Source organism: Myiozetetes cayanensis, unplaced genomic scaffold (assembly GCF_022539395.1).
Source record: "Myiozetetes cayanensis isolate MyiCay16 unplaced genomic scaffold, myiCay2020 scf115, whole genome shotgun sequence".
NCBI lineage: Eukaryota > Metazoa > Chordata > Aves > Passeriformes > Tyrannidae > Myiozetetes > Myiozetetes cayanensis.
Genome location: NW_026086771.1, coordinates 1 through 9957, shown reverse-complemented (window position 1 = coordinate 9957; position 9957 = coordinate 1). Strand labels below are relative to the sequence as shown.

Sequence of the window (9957 nt, the reverse complement as noted above, 5' to 3'; positions counted from 1 at the left end):
TGCCCTGGCCGTTCTCTCATTGGTCCCCATCCCCGTCCGTCACGGTGTCGCCCCGCCCCGGCGAGCATATCTTAACCAATAGAGGACAGCGGTGCTGGCGGAGCGGCCAATGGGCGAGCGCCGTGTTGCGGTGTGGGGAAGGCGGAAGCGGAGGGCGCTGGGGGAGCCATGGGGGTGAAGCTGGAGATGCTGAGGGTGAGGGGGGCGGGGCCGGGGGCCGGGGGCAATGGGGGGTTTAACCCCGGGGGCTTTGAGGGGTCATTGGGGGTTTAACCTCGGGGGCTTTGAGGGGGTCATTTGGGGGCGGAGTTAACCCTGGGTGGCATTGGGGGGCAATTGGGGGTTCACCCTGGGGGTCATTTGGGGAGGTTTAACTCTAGGGGTCATTGAGGGGTTCATTGGGGGTTTAACCTGGGAGGGCTTTGGGGGATTAATTCGGGGCATTTGGGGGTTAACTCGGGGGGCTTTGGGGGTCATGGGGGTGTTAATTGAGGGGCATTTGGGGGGGTTAACCCCAGGGGGTCATTGGGGGTCGTTTGGGGGTTAATTGAGGGGGCATTTAGGGGGTTAACCCGGGGGCATTGGGGGTCATTTACGGGGGGCAATTGGGGGCGTTTCACCCTGGGGGATCATTTGGGGGTTTAACCCGGGGGGTCACTGGGGGGCAATTGGGGTGGAAACCCTGGGGGCAATTGGGGGATTTAATCCCCAGGAGGGGGCAGTTTGGGGGCACAGGTGACATGGGGGTGACAGGTGGCATTTGGGGACACTGGGGAGGTTGATGACACTGGGGGGACAGGAGGAGGTTGGTGACACTGGAGGGGGCTGGTGACACTGGGGGGTTGGTGACACTGGGAGGAGGGGTTGGGGACACTGGGGAGTTGGGGACACTGGAGAGGGGGTTGGTGACACTGGGGGGGATTGGGGACACTGGGGAGGACAGAGGGGGTTGGTGACCCCGCCCCTGGTGTTGCTGGCCCTGCCCCACCCCCCATGGGGGGACACAGGGAGGGGACACAGAGGGGGCACAGGGGACACCGGGGGGTGACACAGTGGGGGTGACACAATGGGGGTGACACAGTGGGGGTGACAGAGGGTGGTCCCTGCCACAGAGAGGTGACACAGGTGTGTCCCCAGGTGTTCCTGTCCCTGTCCTTCCCCATGGGGGTGTTCTGGGTGTCACAGGGGGGTGTGACAGGGGGGTGTCCAGGTGTGTCCCAGGTGTGTCAGGGGGTGTGACAGAGGTGTCCCCGTGTCCCCAGATGTTCCTGTACCTGTCCTTCCCCGTGGGGGTGTTCTGGGTGTCACAGGGGGGTGTCAGGGGGGTGTCAGGGGATGTCCCAGGTGTGACAGGGGGGTGTGACAGAGGTGTCCCCATGTCCCCAGATGTTCCTGTACCTGTCCTTCCCCATGGGGGTGTTCTGGGTGTCACAGGGGGGTGTGACAGGTGTGACAGGGGATGTCCCAGGTGTGACAGGTGTGTCAGGGGGTGTGACAGAGGGGTGTTTCAGATGTTCCTGTCCCTGTCCTTCCCGGTCGGGGTGTTCTGGGTGTCACAGGGGGGTGTCAGGGGATGTCCCAGGTGTGACAGGTGACAGGTGTGACAGGGGGGTGTCCCAGGTGTGTCAGGGGGTGTGACAGAGGTGTCCCCATGTCCCCAGATGTTCCTGTACCTGTCCTTCCTCATGGGGGTGTTCTGGGTGTCACAGGGGGGTGTGACAGGTGACAGGTGTGACAGGTGACAGGTGTGTCCCCAGATGTTCCTGTACCTGTCCTTCCCGGTCGGGGTGTTCTGGGTGTCACAGGGGGGTGTGTCAGGTGTGACAGGAGGGTGTCCAGGTGTGTCCCAGGTGTGACAGAGGGGTGTGACAGAGGTGTCCCCATGTCCCCAGATGTTCCTGTACCTGTCCTTCCCGGTCGGGGTGTTCTGGGTGTCACAGGGGGGTGTGACAGGTGTGACAGGGGATGTCCCAGGTGTGACAGGTGTGTCCCAGGTGTGACAGAGGGGTGTTTCAGATGTTCCTGTACCTGTCCTTCCCGGTCGGGGTGTTCTGGGTGTCACAGGGGGGTGTGACAGGGGATGTCCCAGGTGTGTCCCAGGTGTGACAGGTGTGTCCCCAGATGTTCCTGTACCTGTCCTTCCCGGTCGGGGTGTTCTGGGTGTCCAACCAGGCCGAGTTTTTCGAGCGTCACGTGATCGAGCGCAAGGTGGGGGAGGGGCTCTGGGAAGGGGGGGAGGGGACACTGAGGGGACACTGAGGGGACCCCCCCGATGTCCCCCGGGTCCCCCCGGCCCCTCCCCCCTCACTGGTTCCCATTCCAGAGGGAGATTTTCCCGCCGGACGATCCCGAACGGGTGAGAGACCCCCGAGTGCCCCCAAATGTCCCCAAAGTGTCCCCAAATGTCCCCTGAGTGTCCTCAAATGTTCCCTGAGTGTCCCCAATGTCCCCTGAGTGTCCCCAATGTCCCCAAAGTGTCCCCAATATCCCCAAATGTCCCCAAAACGTCCCCAAATGTCCCCCGAGTGTCCCCAAATGTCCCCAAAGTGTCCCCAAATGTCCCCTGAGTGTCCCCTGAGTGTCCCCAAATGTCTCCAGGGTGTCCCCAGTGTCCTCCTCAGTGTCCCCAAGGTCCCAAAGTGTCCCCTCGGGGTGTCCCCAATGTTCCCCTCAGTGTCCCCAAGGTCCCAAAGTGTCCCCCAGGGTGTCCTGTCAGTGTCCCCAAGGTGTCCCCAGGGTCTCCAAATGTCCTTCTGGGTGTCCCCTCAGTGTCCCCAGGGTGTTCCTGAAGTCCCCAAGTGTGTCCTTCTGAGTGTCCCCAACACCCATCTCAGTGTCCCCAAAGTGTCCCCGAGGTCCCAAAGTGTCCTCGGGGTGTCCCCAACACCTTCAATGTCCCCCCGGTGTCCTCAGTGTCCTCCTGATGTCCCCACCGTGTCCCCAGTGCCCCTCTCGGTGTCCCTAAGGTGTCCCCAAGGTCCCCTGATGTCCCCAACATCCCCCCCCAGTGTCCCCAAAGTCCCTCCCCAGCGTCCCCGATGTCCCCAGTGCTGTCCTGGGGTCCCCACAATGTCCCCGACACCCTCTCAGTGTCCCCCTGGTGTCCCCCTGGTGTCCCCTCCCCCTGCCAGTGCCACCACCCCGGGGGGAGGGGACACCCCTGGCACTGAGATGTCCCACCCCGTGTCCCCACACGTGTCCCCATTTCTTTTGTCTTTGCTGGCCCCTGTCCCCACGTCCCCTGTCCCTGTGTCTCCTGTCCCTGTGTCCCCTGTCCCCGTGCCCCCTGTCCCCTGTCCCCTGTCCCTGTGTCCCCTGTCCCTGCTGCCCTTTGTCCCCCATTCTCACATCCCCTGTCCTCGTGTCCCCGTCCCATGTCCCCATGTCCGTGTCCCCTGTCCCTGTCTGTCCTGACCCCTGTCCCCCTGTCACTGTCTTTGTTTCCTGACCTGTCCCCTGAGCTGTTCCTGTCCCCTGCCGTGTCACTGTCCCTGACCTGTCCCCTGAGCTGGCCCTGTCCCCTGCCATGTCACTGTCCCTGAGCTGTCCCCTGAGCTGTCCCTGGCCCTGGTCCTGATCTGTCCTTGCCCACTGTCACCATCTCCTGTCCCTGACCCATGCCTGTCTCCTGTCCCTGATCTGTCCCCATCCCTGTCCCTGATCTGTCCCTGTCCCTGATCTGTCCCTGTTCCTGAGCTGTCCCTGTCCTTGTCTTTGATCTGTCTCTGTCCCCTGATGTGTCCCCTGATCTGTCCCTGTCCCTGACGTGTCCCCTTGTCCCCAGCGCCGGGCCATGGCTGAGCTGAAGCGGCGGCTGCGGGAGGGGAAGGGGGCCCAGGCGTGAGGGGACCCGGGGACACCCCTGGGGACACCCCTGGGGACAGAGGGGACACATGGTGGCTGCCACCGTGACATCGCTGGGGACACCTCCTGTCCCCTCCTGTCCCCTCCTGTCCCCTCTTGTCACCGGGAGCGCCGCCGACACCGGCACGGGGGTGGCCCTGGCGACAAAGGGGACAGGACGTGGCTGCAGCTGTGACACCGCAGGGACCGCCCTGCTGGCACAGGGGACACGAGGCCACCTCCTGTCACCTGTGACCACGGCCACGCCCCGGTGACAACGCCCTGAGCGCGTTGGTGGCAGCGAGCGCGACACCCGCGACCGGTGACGTCGAGGTGACATCGAGACAGCATCGTGGTGACGTCACGGTGACATCGTGGTGACATGGTGACATCGCAGTGACATTGTGGTGGCATCATGGTGGCATTGCAGTGACATTGTGGTGGCATCATGGTGGCATCGCAGTGACGTCGTGGTGACGTCGTGGTGACGTCACGGTGACATCGTGGTGACAGGGGACGCGCGGCCACCTCGTGTCACCGAAGGCCCGTCATGACAGCGTCGTGGTGACAACCGCGGTGACAAAGTGGCGGGTGGCACTGTCCTGTCCTGGTGCCACCCCCTGAGCGCGCCGGTGACAGAGGGGACACGTGGCATTGTCCTGGTGCCACCAGCGCAGCTGGCAGAGGGGACACGGGGGGAGGGGACACGTGGGCCGCTCTCGTGCGGGTGACAGGCAGGCCACGTGCCCTGGGCTGATGCCACCCCCGCAGGTGGCACCGGGGTCACGCGGCCACCCCCCGTGTCCCCACGCTGGGAACAGGCAGGGGACAAACGGGACACGTGTCCGGAGCTGCCGCTGCCCCCCCGGCCCGAGGGGACACCCCTGGCTGTCCCTCCCCAATAAACGGCGCTGGCACCGCCCGGGCTGTCCCCAGGGTGGCACCGGGGGCTGGCAGGGCCACCCGGGGGTCCTGTGTCCCCCAGTGTCCCCTGGGGGTGTCCCCGCGGGTGTCCCGTGTCCCTCAGCGTCACTGAGTGCTGTGACTGTCCCTTGGTGTAACCCCTCCAGGTGCCACTGTCCCCCAGTGTCCCTCAGTTCCACCTCAGCGTCACTGAGTGCTGTGACTGTCCTTGAGTAACCCCTCCAGGTGCCACTGTCCCCCAGTGTCCCTCAGTTCCACCTGAGTGTCCTCTGTCCCCTGGTGCCACCCCCACGGGTGCCATTGTCCCCCAGTGTCCCCTGGGGCCACCCCCGCGGGTGTCCTGTGTCCCTCAGTGTCACTGAGTGCTGTGGCTGTCCCCTGCTGCCACCCCCACGGGTGCCAGTGTCCCTCAGTGCCACCTGAGTGTCCCGTGTCCCCTGGTGCCACCCCCGTGGGTGTCATTGTCCCCCAGTGTCCCCTGGTGCCACCTGAGTGTCCCGTGTCCCCTGGTGCCCCCCCACGGGTGTCATTGTCCCCCAGTGTCCCCTGGTGCCCCCTGAGTGTCCCGGGTCCCCTGCTGCCACCTCCACATCTGCCATTGTCCCCTAGTGTCCCTCAGTGCCACCCCCACGGGTGCCACTGTCCCCCAGTGTCCCTCAGTGCCACCTGAGTGTCCTGTGTCCCCTGGTGCCACCCCTATGGGTGCCATTGTCCCCCAGTGTCCCCTGGTGCCCCCCCCACGGGTGCCATTGTCCCCCAGTGTCCCCTGGTGCCACCCCCACGGGTGCCATTGTCCCCCAGTGTCCCCTGGTGCCCCCCTACGGGTGCCATTGTCCCCCAGTGCCCCCCAGTGCCCCCCATGTCCCCAAGGCCCCCGTGGGTGTCACAGGCCCCAAATGCTCGGGGTTTATTGGGAGGCACACAGACTGTGGGGGCCACAGGGTGGTGACATTGTGGGCACGGGGGAGGGTGGCACCGGGGGTGATCGATGACTCCAGGGGCTCCGGGGGTCAGTCCTGTGGGGACACACGGGGGCACTCACAGGGTGTCCTGGGGTGTTCCCAGGTCCCTCCATACCCCCTGAGTGCCCACCTGGGTGGCCCCCAACACTGGGGTGCCTCCCGTGTTCCTCTCCCACCCCAAACCCACCCCCAGTGCCCCCAAGGCCACTTGTGCCCCCTCCCTGAGCCAAAGCCCCCTGGTGCCCCCAGTCCCAACTGTGCCCCCCACCAGTGCCCCCAAGGCCACCTGTGCCCCCCACTGTCCCCCCAGTCCCACCTGCGCCCCCAAGCCAAAGCCCCCAATGCCCCCGGTCCCACCTGTGCCCTCCCCAATGCCCCCCGGTCCCACCTCTGCCCCCAGCCGAAGCCCCCTGGTGCCCCCCAGTGCCACCTGCGCCTCCGGTCCGGGCCCGAAGCCGGGCAGGGTGGGCACGGGCAGGCGCTGCTCGTCCATCCGCCGGCCCTGCGAGCTCGCCACCAGCTCCAGCAGCGACGCCAGTTCCGGGGGCGGCTGCCCACACCCTCCGCCTGCGCGGGGAACACCCATGGGTCAGCTCGGAACCCGCGGAAAACACGGAACCCTCACGGAACACAGCGAACCCCCAGCACCCACGGAATCCCCCACGGATCACACAGAGCCCCCCATGGCACCCACGTGTCCCCACGTGTCCCCGTGTCCATACCCTGTGTCCCCTCGTGTCCCCTCACCCCGTGTCTGTACCCTGTGTCCCCCCGTGTCCGTACCCTGGGTCTCCCCGCGTCCCCTCACCCCGTGTCCGTACCCCGTGTCCTCCCGTGTCCCCCGTGTCCCCGTGTCCCTCACCCCTGTGCCCCCCATATCCCCGTATCCCCTCACTCCTGTATCCCCCCGTGTCCCTCCCCTGTGTCCCCCTGTGTCCCCTTGTCCGTACCCTGTGTCCCCCCATGTCCGTACCCTGTGTCCCCCCCATGTCCGTACCCCGTGTCCCCTCCCGTGTCCCTGTGTCCGTACCCTGTGTCCCCCAGTGTCCCCCGTGTCCGTACCCTGTGTCTCCCTGTGTCCCCCTGTGTCCCTACTCCTGTGTCCCCCTGTGTCCCTCACCCTGTGTCCCCCTGTGTCCCCGTGTCCGTACCCCTGTGTCCCCCCGTGTCCTCACCCTGTGTCCCCCCGTGTCCCCGTGTCCGTACCCTGTGTGCCCCTGTGTCCCCGTGTCCCTGTGTCCCCCCGTGTCCGTACCCTGTGTCCCCCGTGTCCCCGTGTCCGTACCCTGTGTCCCCCCGAGGCTGCAGCGCTGCTCGTCCATCCGCGCTCCCTGCACGGAGCTGAGCAGGGAGAAGAACCCCTCCTGTTCCGGGATCCCCTCGGGGACCCCCTCTGCCGGGGACCCCCTGCGGGGACACCGGGTCAGGGACCCCCCTCCTGTTCCGGGGACCCCCTGGGAGACCCTCTGCTGGGGACCCTCCTGCAGGGACACCGGTCAGGGCCCCCTCGAAACAGAGACCCCCCCGAAACGGGGACCCCCCCTGCGGGGACACCGCGTCAGGGACCCCCCCAAACAGGGACCAACCTCCCGAAATAGAGACTCCCTCGGCCGGGGACCCCCACCCTGGGATCCCCCTGCGGGGACACCGGGTCAGGGACCCCCTCCTGTTCCGGGAACCCCCCCCTCGGGGGAGACCCCTCTCCGCCGGGGACCCCCCCTGCGGGGAGACCGCGTCAGGGACCCCCCCAAACAGGGACCCCCCTCGGGAGAGACCCCCTCTGCCGGGACACCACGTCAGGGACCCCCCCAAAAGGGAACCCCCTCGAAACAGAGACCCCCCCGAAACGGGGACCCCCCCTGCGGGGACACCGGGTCAGGGAACCCCCAAAAAGGGACCACCCCCTGAAATAGGGACCCCCCCCTCGAAATAGTGACACCCCCCTGAAATAGTGACCACCCCCGAAACAGGGACCACCCCCAAAATAGGGACCACCCCTCGAAATAGTGACTCCACCCCCTGAGACAGGGACCCCCAACGAGGGAACCCCCAAAAAGGACCCCCAAGAAAGGGAACCCCAAAGAGGGAACCCTTCCAACGAGGGACCCCCAAAAAGGAACCCTCAAAAGGGGAACCCTCCCAAAGAGGAAACCCCCCAAAAGGGAACCCCCAACGAGGGACCCCAAACAGGCCCCCTCAAACGTGGGACCCACCTCCACACCCACGCAAAGGGGACCCCGCGTGGGCACCCGCAGCGCCCCCTCCACCCCCTCTGTGCCCCCCCACTGGTGTCCCTCTGGGGTGACCCCCACCATGGGTGTCCCCCCGTGGGTGCTCCCCACCCGTGGGTGCCCCCACCCGTGGATGTCTCCCCGTGGGTGCCCCCTCACCGCCGCACGCTTGGGCTCCGTCCCCCAGGGCCGCCATCGCGGGTGGGTGGGAGCGACCCCGTGTCCCCTCTTATACCCCGCGTGGGGGACACGGGGGACACGGAGGGGACACGGGGATGATGGGAGAGCGGGGGGTGGCGGGGCGTATGGGGGGGGCACCCGCGGGTGTTCGTGGGGGCTCTGGGTGCTGTGAGGTCCTGTGGGTGCTCTGTGGGTGCTCTGTGGGATCCCCGTGGGTGCTGTGTGGTTCCTGTGGGTCCTGTGGGTGCTGTGGGTGCTCTGTGGGTCCCATGGGTACTGTGGGGTCCCCGTGGGGTTCTCGTGGGTGCTGTGGGGTCCCCACGGCCACTGTTGGGGTCCCGGGGCTGTTGTGGGGTCCTTGCAGGGTCCCTGTGGGGTCCCGTGGGTGCTCTGTGAGGTCCCGTGGGTGCTGTGGGGTCCCCGTGGGTCTCCCTGGGTGCTGTGGGTGCTCTGTGGGGTCCCTGTAGGTGCTGTGAGGTCCCGTGGGTGCTGTGGGGTCCCCGTGGGTGCTGTGGGGTCCCCGTTGGTCCCCGTGGGTACTGTGGGTGCTCTGTGGGGTCCCTGTGGGTGCTGTGGGGTCCCTGTGGGGTCCCGTGGGTGCCCCGGACACCCCCGCGTGCCGCAGGTCCCATCCCGGGGGGGCGATGGGTACGTGGGCGGGGGGTTGGGGAGGATGAGGGGGATGGGTGCTCCTCCCCCCCCCACGCGTGTCCCCAATCCCCCCCTTGGCAGCCGCGAGCAATTAAGCAAATGGCGCTTAATTGCACCCACCGATCCGCCCTCCCCACCCGCACCCACCGCCCGCGGGGGAACCGGTTCGGGGGGACACGGGGGACACGGGGAACACGGGGGACACGAGGTGACACCCTGCCCCCCACCAGTGCCCGTGGAGCCACGCAGGAGGGGGTCCAGTGCCACCAGTGACCCTTCTGGTGTCCTCTCGTGTCCCTCAGTGCCCCCTCCGCTGTCCCCCTGTCCCCCGTGTCCCACAACGCCCCCAGTGTCTCCCAGTGTCCCCTGGCATCCCCCAGTGACCCCCATTGTCCCCCAGTGTCTCCCAGTGTCCCCGGCAGTCCCCAGTGGCGTCCCCTCTGTCCTCAGTGTCCCCAGTTGTCCCCGTTGTCCCCAGCGTCCCCCGTGTCCCCCCCGTGTCCCTCAGTGTCCCCCCAGTTACCTCCCCAATGTCCCCTCGTGTCCCCCCGTGTCCCCACACAGCGTCCCCTCCAGTGTCCCCGGGGACAGCAGGGCCAGGTCTGGCTCAGGGTCTCTGTCCCCGCCGTGTCCCCAAACCCTGTCCTTGTCCCTGTCCCCTGTCCTTGTCCCCTGTCCCTGTCCCCTGTCCTTGTCCCCTGTCCCTGTCCCCTGTCCCTGCCCCCACCCGTGTCCCCTGTCCCTGTCCCCACCCGTGTCCCTGTCCCCAGCTCCCGAGCCCCCCCATCCCAGCATACAGTGCCACTCCCTGGTGTCCCCATGTCCCCCATGTCCCCTGGTGTCCCTCATGTCCCCTGACCCCCACATGTCCCCTGGTGTCCCTCATGTCCCCTGACCCCCCCCACATGTCCTCTGGTGTCCCTCATGTCCCCTGCCCCCCCACATGTCCCCTGGTGTCCCCCCATGTCCCTCATGTCCCCTGCCCCCCCACATGTCCCCTGGTGTCTCCCCATGTCCCTCATGTCCCCTGCTCCCACATGTCCCCTGGTGTCCCCTGGGACACAGAGGGAACAGAGGGGACAGGGTGACACCAGTGACACGGAGTGGGACATAGAGGGGACAGGGGACACCAGTGACACGGGGGAGACATGGAAGGGACAGAGGGA

At 66.8% G+C, this 9957-nt stretch overlaps 1 protein-coding gene across 1 annotated transcript; it reads left to right on the top strand.

Moving 5' to 3' along the window:
- Positions 1 to 126: 126 nt before the first annotated feature.
- On the top strand, positions 127 to 4875 carry LOC126635215 (protein PET100 homolog, mitochondrial). The gene is made up of 4 exons (XM_050306244.1): positions 127 to 195; positions 2122 to 2208; positions 2324 to 2356; positions 3785 to 4875. Exons 1-4 carry the CDS (start codon positions 169 to 171, stop codon positions 3842 to 3844), a joined length of 207 nt encoding a protein of 68 aa, XP_050162201.1. The 5' UTR covers positions 127 to 168; the 3' UTR covers positions 3845 to 4875.
- The last annotated feature ends 5082 nt before the right edge of the window (positions 4876 to 9957 follow it).

Excerpts from the sequence above, each read along its gene's own strand:
- LOC126635215 (XM_050306244.1), top strand. The coding sequence starts at position 169 with ATGGGGGTGAAGCTGGAGATGCTGAGG. Across the intron at positions 2,209-2,323 it reads GTCACGTGATCGAGCGCAAG|AGGGAGATTTTCCCGCCGGA; the intron begins GTGGGGGAGGGG and ends TTCCCATTCCAG. Across the intron at positions 2,357-3,784 it reads CGCCGGACGATCCCGAACGG|CGCCGGGCCATGGCTGAGCT; the intron begins GTGAGAGACCCC and ends CCTTGTCCCCAG.